This window comes from Melopsittacus undulatus, chromosome 7 (assembly GCF_012275295.1).
Source record: "Melopsittacus undulatus isolate bMelUnd1 chromosome 7, bMelUnd1.mat.Z, whole genome shotgun sequence".
Lineage (NCBI taxonomy): Eukaryota > Metazoa > Chordata > Aves > Psittaciformes > Psittaculidae > Melopsittacus > Melopsittacus undulatus.
The window spans coordinates 19,167,383-19,187,665 of NC_047533.1; the positions used below are offsets into that span (position 1 = coordinate 19,167,383).

Below are 20,283 nucleotides of genomic sequence, written 5' to 3' on the forward strand. Positions count from 1 at the left end.
GCTGCCTGATTTACTGGGAATCTGAAGGGAGGAGTTCTCCTTAGTGGTGATGTGTTGGGGGTGTCACTGCTGGCAGAGGTAGGGTATGTTGTAAAACTGATTGGACTGGGTGTCGGTGCAGCCTATTTTGGGTATAAGCGTAAGAAAAACGAGGTTTTGTGTTGCAGTGGGAGAGGATGAACCTCCTGTGCTGTTACCTGAAGTCAGGCAGCGTTGCTTGGCACTGTAGGGAGGACAGGCTGGGCTTCCCCCACACAGTCACACCTTGCTGGGCCCTGGCCCGCCTGGAACCCCACTGCCGCGGGCCCGTCCCTCATCCCCGGTGCCAGGAGCGAGGGAACGGCGAGGGGCACACGGCAGGCGGGTGCCACCGCCGTGAGGGCGGGACGGGAAGCACCACCGCGCTGCCGGGGGTAACCAGACCCAATCCGCGCCGTGCAGGGAAGCACCGCCTCCGGAAGCCGGGCGCGGAAGGCGGGAGGCCGGCTGCTCTGGGGGGCTCAGGGGCGCCCGGCGGCGGGGAAGGGGTTCGGGAGTCGCTCGGAGCACGGTCGGTGGCCGGGCGGAGCGCCCACCGCCATGCCCGCCTTCCGGCAGGTCGGCGAGAAGCAGCTGCCGCAGGAGGTGGTCTTCATGGCCTGGTCCCCCAAAAGGGACCTCATCGCCCTGGCCAATAGAGCGGGCGAGGTGAGTGCGGGGGCGCCGGGCTGAGGGGAGGCTCTGAAGAGGAAAGCGCTCTGCCTCTGCTGTGCGCTTCGCTGCGGCATAGTGCTGCGGGGTAAGGCAGGTGCCTGGGAATAGCGGATTTTTTATCCAGCTTCTCCATACTTACTGCACCTTCCTTTTTTACTTCCTTATTTCCAAACAAATCCACTGATGGTCTCACTGTCTGCAGCGATGGGGTTTTAAAGCACACGAAAGTTCCTATTTATATTAAATCTATTTTCACTTATTATTTTTTTCTCCTGGAACTGCTGTTCATACATGAAGAGTGTGCTTTCGGTTGTGCTCAGCTAGGGAGGTGTGGATAAACGCTGTTGGTTACAGGCTTATTTGTATAAGGTACAGCTTGTTTCTCTCTGTTGCTATAAACTGCTTTCCAAAACCACATTGGAGTGAATCTACTAGAGGAGCACACAATATTTAAGCCACAGATATTAGAAGTGGTACAAGAAGTGCATCTTGAACTGATTTACAGACATATTAATGGGAGAATGTGGACTAGTCTTGTCTTGAATGTGTTTGCTTTGTAGGTTTTACTCCATCGGCTTGCAAACTTTCAAAGAGTGTGGAGTTTGCCTCCAAATGAAAATACAGGAAAAGAAGTGACTGCTCTTGCTTGGAGACCAGATGGCAAAAGTAATGTCAAGTATATGAGGTGATATGATGCAATAAAAATCCTGTTGGAAATCAGTGGAAGTTGGGGTGATGATGCCTCCTATCTGTGAAGGAAATTAAGTAAACTTGTGTTTGAAGAGAATGATGGTTTAATTTTATGTAGGTTTATTCAAAGTTTACACTGCTGAAATCAATTGCAAAACAGATTTGCAAGGCGGATTTATGTCCAAAATACTGCTTTCAAGGAGCAGGAAAACTTCAAATTCCTAACTAAGCAGAATATTGTATGTAGTACAAAATTTATTGGGAGAGCAAGAGGCTGGTCAGGATTGACTGGAGAGCTTAGCTTATTTAACACAGGCTGAACTGCAGAGGCTAAAATTGCTCTAAAAATAAAACAAGATGAAAAAAAAGCCCCTTATCAACAGAAATAATGTTAAATTATTAGGGGGAATCTTGGGTTTTTTTTGACACATTATTGGTGGAAGAATGGGAGCAATCTTCTGTGACATGGGTGAAAACTACTCGTATTGTTTTATGACAGAGTATGTGGATTTTAAGAAACTTCTTTTTAAGCTGGTTGTCTATGATTACAAGGAAGCAAGCACAGAAACCTATGCCTGCCATATGCTTTACGGATGAATAAAATTAAGAAGGTGATGCACAAGTTGCTTAGCAAGTCTAAAAATTTTATTCTGTTGTAATAAATCCGAAACGTTCTTGGTGGACAGTCTTTATGTGTAATTATGGCCTCAAATTTGCAAAAACTGAAGCCTCTGCTATGTCAGAGCTGCTGTTAGAAGTGCTAGAAGCATATTCAGTTCAACATGTAGATAGGTAATTGTGAAATCAGGCCTTTGACTTAAATTTATCACCTAAAATATGATAGGAATTCGAAGTTCCATTCTAGTAAGTAGTTTTCAAATGAGAATTTGGAAGGACTGTACATAGACAAAGAAAATTCTGCCCATAAATTGGCTTTGAAGACACTTCATTTTCTAGTTCAGTATAAAGTACTAAATTTTGCACATTGGTTATTTATATATTTTACTTGTCTTTCTCTAGTTCTGGCTTTTGGCCTCACTGATACCAAGCGGATTATTCTGTGTGATGTAGAAAAACCTGAAAGCTTGCACTCTTTCTCTGTGGACTCATCTATTACATACATGCATTGGATGGAAGTAACTGAGGAAAGCAGGTGAGTCTGAACAACCCTGGAAGTAGATTATTGGCTATGTAGTGCCACCTTGCTAAGAGTTTATGCTTGGAACATTACAAGCAGTCATATAAAATAATACTATATTACATAGCTCTGCCTTTTTTTTTTTACCATTTGGCTGAAATTTTCCTTTTTGTTAGACTAGAAACTTTATACACTTATTTTTAGTGTTGATATCTTAATCTTACGGTTCATTAAGTTATACACAAAAATTGCAGTATGATCTTGAGTGTCCACCTCAGTCTAGTGTTAGCTTGTACAACCATTTTGCTTCAGTACCAATTAATTTATTAAGCTAATAATAATAATGTTAATCTGTTTCGTTAGAATAAGCATTATACTGAGATCTTTATTCACTTGTGTTTTCAAGATCTTTAGTTTGGTGCTGTATCTTTCACAGTGTGTCTTTGGTGTTACATTCAACTCCACTGGCATTTCTGTTGTGGGTTTACTTGCTTCAGGAAGTCAGACTGCCATTAGTGACCATGAACTCTGTGGCATTCATGGTCCCTGTTTCTGTGGTCTTACAAAAACCTCTGATATGCACCTTGTTGCAGTACTAGAAAATAAGTAAAACATTGATTTTAAAAAAGGGGGGTAATGTTAGATCCCACCGTCCTCCAGAAAACGCCAGTCTTAAAATGTCAGGGAAATAACTGCCTCTTCTCCTGATGGGAATAGACTTATCTCCTTATGCAGAATCTCATCCTTCTGGCATGTCTGAGGTATGGTATTTAGTATTGCAATGTAGTCTTCCTCTCGCTGTAATATGCCTATAGCTTTTCTGAAGTATAGGTGGGTTATACTGCAGGGCTTGAACAGAAAGCTTTGGTCAGTAACTGTAGTACAGGAGATGAGGGATTTGATGGTAAGCTATTGAGACAGCAGATACAAACTTCATATTCTTCTTTGGTGGTAGTAAAAAAGAGATTTTCAGACTTCTTTTATTAGTTCAATCATTTGATAAATTACTAAAGGTTCCATAAGGAATCATCCTTTTATATTTGTAACTAATATATATGATGTAATGACTATATATTGTAATGCTGAAGTTAGAAATTCTCTTTCCCCCCATTTTTACAGCTTGGGTGGTAAAGACAGTCTTACTTCTTTTCAGTTTTCTCACTTCCTTTTACAATGCTGAGGACGAATCAAATCTCCTTTTGCCTAAATTACCAGCGCTACCAAAAAAGTAAGCATTATACTAATAAATCTGGGAAGATACAATCTGTTGTTCGTTGTCTTTGGTTATTCATCTCTAATGAGTACGGGTGCTTTGGATTAGAGGTTTGCTCACTGTTACTGAGAATATTTCTTTTCAGTTACAGTACTACTGCAAAAATTTTCAGGTAAGAAATTGGTATTTTATCTCTCTATTTTTTGTTTTGTTTTCTGGTATTGAGACAAGCTGCATAAACCCTAATCATACATTTTCTATTTTCAGTGAAGAAAAGTCAGATGAGATTATGAAGCTTCTGGGTGATGTAAGGTAAATTCTGTATTAGGGTTGTAGGGTTGTTTTGTTGTTTGTTTTTTTTTATATAAAGCTATAAAATAATGGATACTAGTGGGGTTACTTTTATGTTAATCTATATTTAAGAGTCCTGGAGAAATGATTTCTAATGTTTCTTTTTTTTCATGTACAAAGGTATAGTTCAAAAATATATTAAAGCCTCTATCAGTTTATACTTTCCCTCTTCAATTTAAAGGGATTATAAGGCACTTTATCAGCAGCTGCTGTTGGTGCCATATATTCTTTTCCTTGGGAGAAGTTTCTTGGGCTGCATTTGAAGGCTATGTTGTGTTACTTAAGCTGGTCTCGGAGACATTGGTAAAATCTTGTTACAGATGGGAAATTTCTATGAGTTTGCATGAGTTTGACAAAGTTAAAATTAGCTCTGAAATCAGCTGTATTAGGGTTACTTTAAGGTAAATGTCTCTTACTGGAAAACAGGAGAAGGTGGAGAAAGTGTGGTTTAGCAGACTGAGACTGGTTCTGTGACATGCTTGCGGTGCATTTTTGAGGAGTACCTTGTTTTTCCATTTGCTTTTTTCGCTGTTCTTTACAGTCTCACCACTGAGAAGCATCCTCCTTAAAAAAAAATAATGGCATCTGTCTATCACCAGTTATTCCTTAAGACTTTATTGATAGGTGGGCTGCTGCTAGAAACTGCTGCTTTTTTTCTTTTGGAAGATATAACAGTGAAGAAGGACTTGTGTGCCTGTTTTGTTTTTTGGGTTTTTTTTCCCCTATTTTAACAGTTAATTTAGTAGTTGCTATTCATTCTGTAAATGTTAGAGGAGGTCTTATCAATGGCACTGAAACTTGTTTTGTTTTTAAACTTGACATTAGCGCAGTGTTTCTTTTTGTTCAGAGATTCTTTAGAGAATCTTTAGTGAAGGGATGGAATTTAAGTGTAAAGAATTATGTTTGTATGCATTATAACTTGTTTCACTGTGCTCATCAACACATTCTTCTATTTTTATAGGCTTAATGCTCTTGTCCTTGGTGGCAGCTGTGGATTTATTGAGATTTATGCTTACGGAATGTTCAAGATTGCTACAGTAACTGGGGTATATTACATTCCTTTCTCTATCTGTGTTTCATAATCCACCAAACTACAGCTGAACTGAATGAAAAAAAAATACATATATATGCTTACATATAAGTGAAAGCAGGTTGCTGAGTTTTAAAGAAAAGTTGTTTCTCTTGATTGGGTTGTGTGGCTGTTGTTGGAAAGATCCCTGGTGGTTTTGACATCTTGTTTCAAATGAAACGAAGTTCAGCATTAATCCACAGTAATGAGTGTTTTTGCTCCTGAACAGTAGCTGAAAATTCCACTTTGTTTTTACGTGTTGTTGACCACAGTTGTCTTTGTATGTGTGAGAGCAGAAAATACATCTTTGAGGAAATGCTATATTTCATTAACTTTTAAACTGGAATCCTTCAGGTGGCAGGTTCTTGTCGTGGACTATGTTTGTCTAGTGATTTGAAATCACTGTCGGTTATTACAGAGATACGAGACTCTTCAGACAGAGAAGCTGAGATAACATATTTTCAGGCAAGTAAAGTAACTTTAAAATGTTCTTTATAAGCGAAACTGCTTTTCTAATTACTTTCTGGTATCTTTATTGCTTTCTCGTTATTTGTGGGGAAAAAAACCCTAACTACTATTTACAGCCTTTCTGAAATTCACAATTTAGCTTTTGGATTTATCATGTAAATGTGCAGCTTCACCAGTGAGTCTGATGCTGATGATCTGAGGCATTCTTTTACAATATTAGTTTAAATTAGACATTCATTTATTCAATTACAGTTACTCAGATTTTCTTCATTCTGCATACGAAGGCATACCAGTAGTTCTGTTTATTATCTAGTCTACCCAGAACAGTCATCCTTTAAACTATAACTCTTACAACTTCAAAATGATGAACCTTATCAGGAGTTTTTTATAGATTGCCACTTTGAATTAAATTTATTTCTCTCTTAAAATAAACTTTAGGAAATGAGAAATATCAGGTTTTCTTCTGGTTCTCCCAGTTTCTCTTTTCATTTCTGTAATATAAAATTTCTTGAAAGATAAATCATCATCTGTAAACTGTCGTTTATTTTATTTGTTATAGCTGGACACTAGTCTGTTATCAAGTTACTTACCTGAGGTAACTCGAATGGCCCGGAAATTTACTCATATTTCAACTCTGTTACAGGTACAGTTGTGTTACAATATCCTCTTAATACCACAGTTCCTACCAGTGTCAATATTCTTAATGCAAGTGAAGTAAATGTTTTCTAGTAGGAAGCTTAAGTTGGTTTTAAGTAAATGTAGAGTTCTAACTTGGAATTTGATAATAAGTGCAATATAGCTTCACTTGGTATAATAATACCCAGTTCTTGCATGTGTATTAAGGGAGAAAAAAGGGAATAACACTGATGTCTGTATCTGTATTACAGTATATAAAGTTGTCATTGACATGCATGTGTGAAGCATGGGAAGAAATACTGATGCAGATGGATTCACGACTAACAAAGTTTGTCCAGGTACTGTGGCTATCAAATAACAGAATCAAATAATTTCTTTATTTTCTTAAGAGCAGATTATTGGTGATGGCAAACTGCTTAGAATTTTTACTGGGTAATGCAATTGAAAGTCTCCACAGATCAGTAGTCTGATTTCAGCATTCAAGGATGTGGGCTGGGTTTTCCAATATACTTTAATTCAAGTGTTTGTGAGATTATTTGGTAGCCTGGATTTAATCTCTTCACCAATCTATTTCAACCATTTTGACTGACAGGAAAAGAATACAACCACTTCTGTTCAGGATGAGTTTATGCAGCTGTTGTTATGGGGCAAAGCAAGGTAGTTACTATTGTTTTATCTGAGTATGCATTTGCATTTGATATTGAAATACAAAATGAATGCATATTTGGTTCTCTCTCCGACACCCTACAGTCTGGAGCTTCAGGCGTTACTAATGAACCAACTGACAGTAAAGGTATGTTAGTACTCAACATATTCAGATAATTATTTCAATATATTTTACTCACTATTCTTTTAAACCAACAGAATGTTACTATGTGTTTGTGTTTCTTTTTCTAACAGGGCTTAAAAAAACTTGGTCAGTCCATAGAGTCTTCCTATTCCAGTATACAAAAGTTGGTCATAAGTCATTTGCAGAGGTAAGTCACAGAATATCCAAGGAATTATAGAAAAAATGACATATTATCTGCCTTGCTGAAAAACAGTATGCGTATTGGTGGTTCTTTGTAAGTAGGTGTGCTGGTGCAGAGATCATGATTGTGACAAAATGTACTGTGTTACTTTTGGATAATGGAGAGCTATTGAAGTACTCTGAATAATCTTCATGGCACGTCTCCTCTATATCACTGCCTGGTGTGCTTACAGGATTTGTGCAAAATATTCACACAAACTTTGCATGGTGGCTAAAATCATTAGGACAGTATTTGCTTTTCTGTGGAGTGGTACTTTTACGTGCCAGACCACCACTCTCTGCAAAGCTCTCCTCTTTGCACAGTAAATGATGAAAACATAGCATGTAGTGAAGCAGTGAATTTCCAAAGGGTGCTAAAAGATGATTATTCTTCTTCTGCATTCCTAGTGGCTCTGAGGCACTGTTATACCACTTGAGTGAATTGAAAGGAATGGCTTTATGGAAACAAAAATATGAGTCTCTGGGATTGGATGCATCTGGAATTGAAGGTACAGTAATGTGTGTGCTACTTACCAACCCTGATTTCACTTTTGAAAGCTTAATAATAATGGTTAGCTCTTTTTGCAGAGGCTATCACTGCTGTTGGTTCTTTCATCCTGAAAGCAAATGAGCTGCTTCAGTAAGTATAATGTCTGGAGAGTATAAAATATGCTTATTGAGCCTTGTATCTAAGGAAGAGCATGTGGCTGGGAATAGAGGAGGTTGGGAGAGCAAGGCTTCTCTGTTGCTGGTGAGCTTATATCTTGTCTCACTGCAATTCAATGATTCACACCCCAAGAGCAGTCCTACTTGGAAGGTTGCACTGGGCACTTAAAAAAAACCCCTGATAGTGCTTGCAGACCTTTCTGTAGTAAAGATGGGGCTTAAGCTTGGGGCAGCTTATGACATTTGGTAATTTGTTTTCTCACTTCTTACTCAGGGTTATTGACAGTAGTATGAAAAACTTCAAGGCATTTTTTCGATGGCTGTATGTTGGTAAGCTTAATGACCCAGTAAGCGTACAGTATCTGTTTTGTATTGTAAGCATGGAAATGTTGGCAAGTAATTAAACCAGCCTTAGTTATGATCATCTGTTTATTTCTATCATAGAAAATTTCTGAATGTGTAAAACATTACAGTCAAATAATTATAATATTGCATAATACATAGATCACAAATTTGATAATTCTTGATTAAACTTACTGTGTGAACAGTGGGTATTAAATATATACTTATGCTGTAATGATGCTCCAGACTGTTTTCTGCTTCGTGAGCAATTTGCTGGTCTTGACTTGGAGAAATTAAACAAGTATAGAGATTACACCATATTTGAAGTATAATCTAACTCTCCTTACTCTGTCACTTGCTTTTTTCTCCTGGGGAAACCTAGTTAGCTGTAAGGTTATGCGTACATGTAAACAGTCTCTGAATGTTGGGATACACTTAATAGTCACCTCCAGTTGTAGCTGCGTAGCTGTAGGTAAGATGTCAGCAGGAATTGCTCTGTTAGCCAGCCTATTCTTGTCAAGTGGTTATGAATAGATTTATAATGTTTAATCAATCTTTTTAGAACTACTTTACAAAAAACTTAAGCAGTCTTACCAGATACTGTAAAAGCACCAGGAATGCTATGTTAGCATTTAATAGCAAGAATATAATAATTGTAATTTTGAAAATTGCAGAAAGTAGAACTATCGAAGTTCTCTGTCATAATGTTAGAACTCTGATTATTTAAATGTTCACTGTGTTTGTTCGTGTTGAAACTGAACAGAGAACTGTTTATCTAAGCCTCGCTGATTTAAAATTTTAAAACACATTATTCTGGGTGTGACACTGTTCATGTGTTTTATATCTGTTTTACTACTCTATGTGCATGCATACATTCTTATGAACCCCTTTTCTAATATTTTCAGTCTTGTACAGGCTACAGTGCAGTTGGAAAAGATGAAAGATGAATATTTGCCAAGACTTGTATTGTAAGCTAGTGGAGCAAGTGAGGCATAATTTCAGTCTCACTTTTACAAAGTCTTCCTTCCAGACTCTTTTGCTTCTGACATATTAATCTTTCCTGTTTTATTAACTGTGTTTTATTACATAGCCATGGAAAACTAAGAATATTAGGAAAACATATTAATATTAATGCAGTAAGAATATAATTTTTCCCTCAGCCATGTTGAGGATGTCAGAAGATCATGTGCTTCCAGAGCTAAACAAGGTAGTAGTAATTTTTTCTAATAAATGGTGGCATATTCTGTATTCTGCTTGCCTTGAGTGCAAGGCTGAAGGTTTATTTTTGTTCCTAAACTTAAAGGATAGTGTCTGTCATTTCTTTGAGAAAGTTGATGCAAGGTTCTGTCCTGGGTAAGAGTGACCACCTGCAATTGCACAGGAGAACCCCAACTGGCTGAGGAGCAGCTCTGCTGGGATGGACCTTGAGCATGAGCCAGCAGTGTGCCCTGGCAGCAAAGGTGGCCGAGTAACCAGGGCTGTACTAACAAGAGCATGGACAGGACCCTCCTTACTTAGCACTCATCAGATTGCATCTGGAATACTTTCTCTGGTTTGAGGCCCTCCTATATATGACAGACATGAGTAAACTAGAGTGAGTTCAGCAGAGTTCTCCCAAGCAGGTTGGAGCATGAAGCATGTGTTCTTTGAGGACAGGCTGGGGGATCTTGTGTGTTCTGTGCTCATTGAAATGTATTTCTTATCCTTTGCTTTTCTCATTATTTTGTTTTTTTTTTTCCTTTTAGATGACTCAAAAAGATATCACGTTTGTTGCTGATTTTCTTACTGAACACTTTAATGAGGTAAGTTACTGGTTTGCCAGGTACAGCATCTGACTGTATTCCAGCTGAAAAATCTTATAATAAAATTACACAATCATCTTTTTGTACATTACTTCTCATTAACTTTGGGTTTAAATAATGTGTTTGTTTGCATTATGTTTTCAGGCACCAGAACTTTACAATCGTAAAGGAAAATATTTCAATGTGGAGAGAGTTGGCCAGGTAAATAACTAGGGAATAAATGGCAAAAGAATAAATGAGAAAATGCTTAGATAAAGAAGATTTAAAGCTGTGTCCACTTTTCTTCTTTGTCCCTTTTGCTCTGTGTTGCATATTCCAGTAACGGCAATGGCGAGTATTTTAATTATTTTCACCTATTATTAGGAAAAGGGGTAATGGGTTGAAACTTAAACAGCAGAGGTTTAGACTGGATATAAGGAAGAAATTCTTTCCTGTTAGGGTGGTGAGGCACTGGAACGGGTTGCCCAGGGAGGTTGTGAATGCTCCATCCCTGGCAGTGTTCAAGGCCAGGTTGGACAGAGCCTTGGGTGATATGGTTTTGGGTGAGGTGTCCCTGCCCATGTCAGGGGGGTTGGAACTAGATGATCTTAAGGTCCTTTCCAGCCCTAACTATTCTGTGATTCTGATTCTGTATCCTATATTTTTACCTTACACATGCTGTATTTTTAGGGAAAGTGAAGCTTCTTCACAGCCAGCAATAGTAACATAAAACTGAAATGTGTTTGTCTTTATGCCATTAATCACTGTATTTTGAAACACTTGTGCTCAAACTTGATTCAAAAATCAGTTTCCTATGGAACTATCACTGTGTGATCTCAGACAATAGTTGATTTTTCTCACTGTTTCTAGAAGGGGTGGAGTATTTAGTTTAAAGACTACACTTAAGACTAAGTAAAGACTTAAATTAAGATTAAATGTTTACCAGACTTGTGAGGGGTGATGCTGGAGTTGAATTCTGATGTCCTTTATTCTTAAAATGCAATCATATAAATGTCTGCTTCTTTTCTAGTACTTAAAAGATGAAGATGATGACCTTGTATCACCACCTAATACAGAGGGAAACCAGTGGTTTAACTTTCTTAAAAACACTACTCATCTTAAAGGTAACCTGTGCTTTAGTAAAAAGTTTAACAAAGATACATGTAAAAATGTAACCAAATGTAGAATAATAATCTGTTTTTTCATGCTTATGAGTTATTTCTATAGTGTTAGTCATCGGTCTTCATCTGAGCAAAATAAAATAACTGGTCCTTGTTATTTTACAGTTTTTATGCAGTGGCTTACCCAGTCAATTAGCCATTTTCTGGGTATGAGGAATTTCCTACCTTCTTATGTACCAGTCTCAGAAATGTTGCTTGGAAGGTATCCCAGGAGATGCCTGGTTTAGGAGATCTTAATTACAGTTCAAGGAAGTAATAATTATGTTTAGGCCATACCTGGGGGAAGTGTCCTTACATGTTCTCTTTCACTGGAGTCTGAGGCTATTTTGTTAATTAGTAGTGAAAAAGAAATAAGAGACTGTAGCAAGCTGATGGCAAAATATTTCTTGTTTAACTTTAGAAACCATAGACTGTAAAACTTACACAGCATAAGCTGTCTTGTAATAGAGTTTACTAGTGCTGCCTTTTTCTGCCTATTTAATTCTAAGTGGTTTTCTTGGTATTAATTTGGCAAGTATTGAGATTTTTCTAGGATTATAGGAGAATTAATGCTTCTGTTGTTGACACCTTCTGCCTTTTTTTGATGTTTTATATAATTTTGTTGATGTAATTTGTGTCATTTTTTTCTGCTAAACATTGGAAAAGAAACAAGTTACGTACCTAAAATAAATAGCAAAATTATCTCCAAAGCTAAATGTCTTCTTACAAAGTTGTTCATTTTGTAAGAATGAATCAGTCTTATAGAAGCCAAATCAGGGCTACTGTCAAAAGTCAAAAGGCTGAATGAACCCAGCTCCCTCAACTTCTTATAAAACATGTGCTCTAGCCCTGTGACCATCTTCTTTGATCCTCCACTGGGGTTATTCCAATTTGTCACTTTGATAATAGTGTATTATGTTTTTTATAGAGATACAGGCATTTTTCACATGAACTTTATCTGTTTACAGAAAGTCCACTTCTGTTTCCTTACTATCCTGAGAAATCACTGCATTTTGTCAAAAGACAAATGGAAGGGGTCATTGATCAGTGTTTACTAAAGCCAGCGGTAAGTTCAATTTATATGAATTAGAAATTTATTCAAGCGTTAGCAGTCAACTGAAGGTAGTAGTCATGCTTAGTAAGGCCTGAAGTTTTAATCTTTGCCTTTGAGTACCTGCAGCTTAGGTGATAGTATGCAGCTCAGCTTCATTGTTGCCATGATGTCTCAAGCCTTTGGCCAGGAAGAGCATAATAAGGGGTTTTTTTTGTTTCATATCTTATGTTCCCACATTGTTGGCGTCTGTTTTGAATGTTAATCAACTTGGTGTATGTGCTGTGTACTAGATAAATATATTAGTTGGCAATACATTAATCTGTACATTATGAAGAATCATAGAGTCATAGAATGGGTTGGGTTGGAAGGGACCTTAAAGATCATCTAGTTTCAATCCCCCTGTCATGGGTGTGCACCTTCAACTAGATCAAGTTGTTCAAAGCCCCCTCCAACATGTCCACATCCTTCTTACGTTGAGGACACCAGAACTGCATACAGTACTTAAAGCGAGGTCTCGCAAGATCAGAGTAGAGGGGCAGGATCACTTCCTTTGACCTGCTGGTCATGCTTTTTTGATGCAGGTCAGGATACAATTGATTTTTCGGGCTGCGAGCGGGTTTTTGTATTGTTGAGGTCAGTGTTGAACTTGTCATCAACCAACACCCCCAAGCCCTTCTTCTCAGGGCTGCTCTCAATCCATTCTCTGTCCAGACTTGTGTTTGGGATTGCCCCAACCCTCATGCAGAAACCTTGCACTTGGCCTTGTTGAACTTCATAAGGTTTGCACTGGCCCACCTCTCAAGTGTATCAAGGTCCCTCTGGATGGCATCCCTTCCCTGTAGTGTATCAACCAAACCACACAGCTTGGTGTGGTTGGCAAACTTGCTGAGAGCACACTCAATCCTACTGTCCATGTCACCAACAAAGATGTTAACCAATGCTTAGTGTATCAAGTGACAGCAGTGTTTGCAATAGGGACGTTTATTCCAGCGTAAGTATCGGTGGATTTTTTCAGATGTACTCAGGTGGTTTTGGTTGCTGGTTTTTGTTTGGTTGGGTTTGGTTTTTTTCCTTGTCTTTAAAATTGTGTACAGTTATGAATAACTGACTGCATTTTTTTGGCCTATTTTCATTGTTTTTGTTAGGATGTAATTGGAAAGTCAGTGCATCAAGCATTCTGCATGTCTCTTTACAAAACTTCTCAAAGGTATTTATTTACATTATTTCTAAAGCTCAATTGCACAAAATTACAGCAGCTTTTAATAAACTAGTTTGTTTTTTTTCTTTTCAGTGAAGATTCCACACCTCAGTTATTTAAATTACCATTTCTGTAAGTATACTAATATTCCTTGTTCTGTGTCATTTACCAGTTATTGAAACTTAATCTGCGTTTTCATTTCCTTCCCTCACATTACAGGTGGAATGACAAAACATCCAATATACATTATGTTCTCTTCACCATGTTAGAAGATTCTATTTCTAAAATATACATTTTGAGAAGACATACTGATACTTCTAGGTAAGAGGGAAAAAGTGGTTTGTGAGGTTTGGTACTTATGTACACAGGAATCACAACTCAAATTTATTTGTAAAAAGAAGGAATAAGCAGCGTGAATACAATTTTTCTTGGATACTAGAGAAAACGAGGAAGACATTAGGAAGTGCAGTAGGAATCTGCAACAGGAATTTCTGTTGTGTTAGACACAGAAAATGTAATCATAAGACCCAAGATGATTTTAGGTTTAGGAAGAAAATCAGGCTCCCTTAGTTTTGCTCCTCACAGTTACTTATGCAAACTTATGGAAAATTACAGGGAATTGTGCTTGCAGGGTTGCTTTGTCTTACTGTCAGTGTTGTGGGGGGTTTTTTAACCACTTGTAGCCTTTGACTGACACCTTTCAGTACTCTAGGGAAAATGGGAAGCAGTGCAGCAAATAAAATATATCTTTGGGGTGTGGTTCTGTGAACCTTCAAGAGCTTCTGTGTCCAAGATGCAGTTTGTCACTGCTTAGTTGTACTGATACATCTGTTTATGATGCATTCTGCTAGTGGGATCACTGAAATGATCTGGGTTTAGAAAACAACAGAAATTCCTCCTCCATAAAATACTGATTTTTATAATCCTTGTCATTTAATTTGAGGAGATAATGAACTGTGATTGGGGTGGGAATTTTAAAAGCAAATTTACTGTTAAAGAAAACGTATTTTGATGTTATCTTCTGTGTTTCCAGTTGAGAGCTGCTGATGACAAAATGACAGCTTTGTGATGTAGTTCCTATCCTGTTTCCTCCCTCACTGATACCTAAAACAGTCTAAACTCGTTTTCTGTAGAATTGAATATCAAGAAACTCAACAGACCTGAGATTAGGACAATTGAAATGAGTCCAGCAGAGAAGAACTGTATCCCACAAGCCAAACTCTATTTCCTGTTTGACTCCATTAATCATATTTTGGTGAGGGCAGAGGAAATCAAAAGGTTGTCATCCACCAGTTGCATCAGTTTGGGTTGTAGACTTGTTGTAGACTTGTTTTGGTTGTAGACTTGCTAACCTTAGCTAGTCTTACACCATCTCTTATGACAGTTGCCTTTAGAGATTTTGGATTCTCTATGAATGGAAAAGAAGTTATCAACTGCACTAATGAACACTATTGTTTTAGATCTGTCAGTAATGGAATTCTTGCAGTAGAGTTTGGAAACTTCTTGAGCAACAGTATAAATGAGAGCTCAGACTCCAGGTCAGTATATTGATATTTCTTGCAGAACCATGTTTTCTAATGTCTGGTTATTTCACATTAAGCTAACTTCTGAGACATTATAGTTTGGCTTTTATCCTGCAATTACTACTTCAGTTACTGAACCACCTTGTAGGCCTTGGGTGAGTTGGGCTGTAGGAGATGGCGCAGGTGCATGAAGCTGCAGGACTGTGAGAGTCATTTGTGAAACTGCATTTCGTTACGAGATCAAGTATATTTTAGTTTTGTATCTGAAAACTAGAGGTTTTAGCACACACACAAGAAAGCAAGCTAGCTGGAAGCAGATTTTGCTTCTATCTGTGATGTTCTTTAAGTAGGATGGAGAGACACTTGATATGCCCAAATGAAGGCATCCTAAAAGGCATGGCAGACTAAGCTCACCGTTTTCATGTGGAAAGGTCAGATGTGATTGCCCTCAATACCTTCAGATATGTTTCTAAATTTTCTTTGGTGTTTGTGTTTACTATTCCTTACACTTCACCTGAACAGAGACAAAATAAGATTACTAGTAATTCTATTTGGGGGGGGTTTGTGTGTTGGTTTTTTGTTTGTTTGTTTATTTGGGTTTTTTTTCCTTTCAGAATAATTTTTCCTGGATCACACAGGAATCTGACATGGTTATAACTGTCTTTCAGTGTCTTAGCTGCATGACTGACCTTTTACCATTTACAGTAAAGCTCCCTGTTAGCTGCTGAATAATTTTTAACATGAATGCTGTGCAACTTAAAAATATTTTAGTTCTGACTTTATTCCTTTCTCAATTATTTTCCTATAGATGCTACAGTTGTTTAGATGCACACTTCTATGATGATGAAACTGTAACTGTAGTTCTGAAGGAGAGCATGGAACAAGAAGGGAAGGAGAGAGTGTTGGCTCAGTTGCCTTTATCTTCAGTATACACAGATGAGGACCAAGATGGGGAATTAATTTGGGATTGTACTAGAAGGTACTGAAAAACTTTGAGCAAGTCTGAAAATGTAGAACTGAAAAGCAGATTAAGCATGTATTCTAATCATGTACAATTGCTCATGCCTTGTGTGTGTGTAAATATTTTAAAGAGAAAAGCTTTGTGCCAGGGCAGTGGAGTGCAGAGATGGAAGCTTCCTAAAAATTTGGTTTGTGGTTTTTAGGGGTTGGGATTGATTTTGCTTTTTTTGAGACTGAATACTACATGTGCATATGCTTTTGTGAAATGGGAGAACCAACTGCAGACATCCTATAGATCCAGAGGTAATATTTTCTTTAGAGGATGCTAACTTTGCTGGTTAGAATACTTGAATTTAGGATGTTTTCAGCCTGTTTGTTCTTATACCTCTGCCTTGTAATAAGGATACTCAAATATTTCTTCATCCTTTCCCTGGTAGTCACACATACAGCTATTGTCACCTTAGCCCTGAAAGATCAAAACTGATGCCTGTCTTGGCTTAGGGAGAGAAGAACATCTGGGGGAAGTGAACTGACACACACCCAAAAAAAGACCAGTGTCGTTCAAGCGGTGAATCTGATCTTTTAGTTGTTGAGCCTCACTTGCTTTTTCTTTTTTCTCTCTATGCCTCTCTGGTGTATTGCTTAAAATACATTGTTACCTCAAAACAAAGAGCCGTACTGAACTGTAAATATTTCTTTTTATGCTCCAAAGAAGTTGTGTATTGAAGAATTAACAGAAAATACTAAAAGTAAGTTCAGACTAATCCTGGCCACTGTAGTAGGCAGGGGGCCCTTCACACACTCTCTGTGAATGGGAAGAAACTGGAGTAAAACATCTTTGAAAGGTCATGGAGGCTAAACTTCTGTGTAAGTGAAGGCATTGCCTACAGGACTTTGTTCAGAAATCCCTTCTCTTGCAGAGGAAACATCTGAAGGATGCCATCCTCATCCTCCTGCAGTAGCTGTTAGTTTTGGGAAGATCAGGCTTTACAACTCCCTTCTCACCTGCTGTAATCTTTTACCTCAGATGAAGTATGCTGTGTCTTTGCAGTTGGATTCCCCTCTTTAGAATATCCATAGCAGCATTACAATGGTTTCAAATGCTAATCTGCTTGTTGCATATGATACAATAAAACTTAGATATATAAAAAAAACTGGACTGACTGAGGTTTGTCTTAGAACTGGAATAGTTTCTTATGTACAAGCTTTCTGCTTCTTCTTGTGTGCAGGCTGGATGAGCAAATTGGTGAGATACCCACATGTACTGTCGTCTTGGAGAATCAGTGGAGAGTGCTTGAGAATATGAAAGCTCAGTATGTTTCTGTAAATGGCATTAGGAAAGTTTCCTGTGTGGTAAGTACAGTATCTGAGAAACAGCTTGTAAACTGTTAAAGGAAAGATGTTATGACTGGAGAAAGTGATCACCAGTGTCTGCTAATTTAGTAAGAATTAGCAAAGAAAAAGAAAACATTTATTTATAATAAATAACCAATAATATTTTTAATTAATAAAATAATAAATCAATACTAAAATATTTATAAATAGATTATTCTCTTATGATCTGTTATAAGTGTATTGGGATACAGTCATACCTCTCTTGTAACACAGCATGGAAGACTAACAGAAGATTATGTATCTATTTGCTTTACTTTTTACCTTGCAGAGCAATTAAAAAGTTGCTTATTTCCTCAATACTTTCATTTCAAAGAAATGCCATTTTCATGACTGACATTTGAGATGATACTAGTGCTTTTTTTAAAAAACAATATTAATGGAAACTTCTTAATGTCTCCATAGCTAAGTTCAAATCTCCGTCATGTGAGGGTGTTTGAGATGGATGTGGAAGATGATGGAGAAGCTGAGGAAGAAGAGGAAGAAGAAACAACTCAGACTGCAGCTGGGGAACCTGATGAGCTAAATCAGTCTGCAGATAACCAGGACAATGTATGTGGTGCATCTGCTGAAGAGCTACCTGATGAAACTGAAGAACATGAATCAAGTCTGGATCCTTGACATAGGCTTTTATGTTGGTAAAGGACAAGACTGTAACCTAACTTCAGGCTGTTGAGATTATGTACCATGTACCTACTCAAGCAGCTGTAGTAAGATGTGCGTCAAGAGTTGTGTGTTGATTCTCGGCCAAGACTTGTGTTCTAGAATACACTTATCTGTCCCTTTTTTGTCTGGCACATGGTTTGGTATGAACTAAATTTCCCTGAGAGGTTTTTCCATTTACATTTTTTTATAGATGAGGAGAAAAAGAAATACCAAATGATGTTTTTTGTAGTTAACCTGCTCAGTCCTGAATACCGTTAAGATAAAATGAACATGTATGTGAAAACAACAAAACTCAGAGCTGAATTCTTTTCTTTCAGACTTCATGTTCTAATAATGGGTGCAGAGGCTTCCTGTAGAGCTGAAATTTAAGAGTATGGCCAACAGCAAGCTTGCAGATCAGCCTAAGACTAGTTAGACAACAAAATTTAAAGTTACAACAATTTTTTTTTCTGATGTAGCATTATTTGTCATGCATAGGCTTCAGCATGATCGTGTTGCTTGCTAATTTATGTATTTCTCTAGGAATGAATCAGTGTTAAGTGGTAGCAGCTAGAAACAGTGTTTAGTAATCTAAAATATTTTCTTCCCTACTAGCAGTCAGTCTTAGCTCACTCAAAACTCATTTCTTTAAATTAATATTGCTGCTACATGCATGATCTTCCTTCAAAACAGTGAGTGTACTTTCTACCTGTGAAGAGGACCAGGTCTTATGCATATGCTCCCTTCTGTACCTTCATGAGTAAAGAAATCTGAAATTGCTGTTTGGCATTGCAGAGATCATATACCAGGCTTGCCATCTTTGTCTTGTTTTGAAATATGGCACTTTTAAGTTACTGGTTTTTAAAGTGAACTTTTGAAGGTTTTGGACTGTTTGAGAAAGATCCTTGTAAACAAAGCTGTTCAGTTCTGAGAGGGACTTCTTATTTTTTCACTTTTCAGCTGCTTGCTGTTTGCTGTTCTCATCTAACAGATGTTGATGGTTGAAGGCACAATGAAAAGCTGTAGGAGAGAAGGACTAGAAATGCCCATTCAAAAGTGCTGTGGGCTTTCTGTGTAGAGCAGTTACTCTTGATGAGAAATTGCAGCTACAACAAAACCCACTCAGCTTAAGCCTGGCCTTGTGTCCTTCCAGGAAACTATTGCTTCTGACCTAACTTCAAAAATTGTCACACTACAGTGCTTGGAAACAATTGTTCTGGTGTGCTTTCTGCTGAGCAGTTTTAGCCCATGGGCATATAGAAATCAGATTTGTCCTGTCCACTATTGTTTCTGTGTTGATAGCGGGTGTGTCCATGCCACAGGTGCATGCTCTTCAAAAATCTTAAGGTGGTTATGAATTTTTCTAGTCCAGTCTTGGATATACTTGAATCAATGGAAGTTTTGTTTCTGGCTGGGATAAGTGTGTGTGCACTTCATACATTTCACAGTGACATGATAGGACTACACTAGTTTCGGTCAGTGCTTCTGATTGCATTGCTGATCCTTCTGTCAAAATTTTTATTTCTCTAATAATAAATGTGTCTGTGGTGTGCTTATGGATGTGTTTTCAAAAAGGTGATGGGAAATAATTGACCTAGATTATTTTCAGGATTTTGGTGGTGTCTGGATGCAGTGATTTCACTTGCCACTTTGATCTCCTCATCATCTTTTTTTTAATGCTAACTGGAGGCTTAGTAAGCCTTTTTCTGCTGGGAGTACTCATTCTTCCTTGCCAGTTTTGTAGTCAAAAGAACTTCTATGTTCTCATCAAGTATGTACACGATATAGTGTTTGTCATGCTAATCTTTAGGTCTTCTAAGAGTCATTTACTGATGCCTCTTTTTTGATGTCTACCTGTTTTGTATGTGGCATTTCTAGTTTTTTAAAAGATCTTGATCAGCTTTTCTTTTCTGCTGTTCACCTCGTGTAATCCCTTTTCCAAGCCTCTCGTCAATGCCTTTTATGACTGATCTCTAGGATTTCAAAACTTGCCATATTGTTGAGTTTTTGCTTTGGTCTCACAACACTTGGTGCTGATTTACTTCACAGCCTGGGCATGCAATGGTACTTTTGTCTCCCACTTACATGGATGTATTTCATTACATGCTTGCACCTGCCTTCATAAATGACCACTTCAGCTGAGCAAAAAGACAGATGGAGAGAAATAGTGAACAAAAGCTTGTTTTAGTTAACTCTTTTGCTTTGCAGGAAGCAGACGGGGTGTATATTTTCGTAACAGTACCCGCAGTTGGTCCTGATGCTGCTTGGCTTTGAAAAACCTACTTAAAAAAGCTT

At 37.9% G+C, this 20,283-nt stretch overlaps 1 protein-coding gene across 2 annotated transcripts; it reads left to right on the top strand.

Annotated features, from left to right (window-relative positions):
- Positions 1-534: 534 nt before the first annotated feature.
- ANAPC4 (anaphase promoting complex subunit 4) lies at positions 535-19,544 on the top strand. Of its 2 annotated transcripts, none has more exons than XM_031043512.2 (28): positions 535-687; positions 1,254-1,359; positions 2,404-2,536; positions 3,675-3,749; positions 3,880-3,906; positions 4,002-4,046; positions 5,047-5,131; positions 5,509-5,619; positions 6,182-6,265; positions 6,510-6,596; positions 6,851-6,918; positions 7,009-7,051; positions 7,159-7,235; positions 7,676-7,776; positions 7,856-7,907; positions 8,208-8,263; positions 9,436-9,482; positions 10,021-10,077; positions 10,222-10,278; positions 11,087-11,180; positions 12,185-12,282; positions 13,416-13,477; positions 13,562-13,600; positions 13,688-13,789; positions 14,929-15,006; positions 15,800-15,970; positions 17,181-17,304; positions 17,749-19,544. In XM_031043512.2, the coding sequence occupies exons 1-28, from the start codon at positions 580-582 to the stop codon at positions 17,962-17,964; spliced, it is 2,403 nt and encodes an 800-aa protein (XP_030899372.1). In that variant the 5' UTR covers positions 535-579; the 3' UTR covers positions 17,965-19,544. The 2 variants fall into 2 exon arrangements, with proteins under 2 accessions (XP_030899372.1, XP_005142934.1); XM_005142877.3 differs by having other exon boundaries at positions 6,851-6,915.
- The last annotated feature ends 739 nt before the right edge of the window (positions 19,545-20,283 follow it).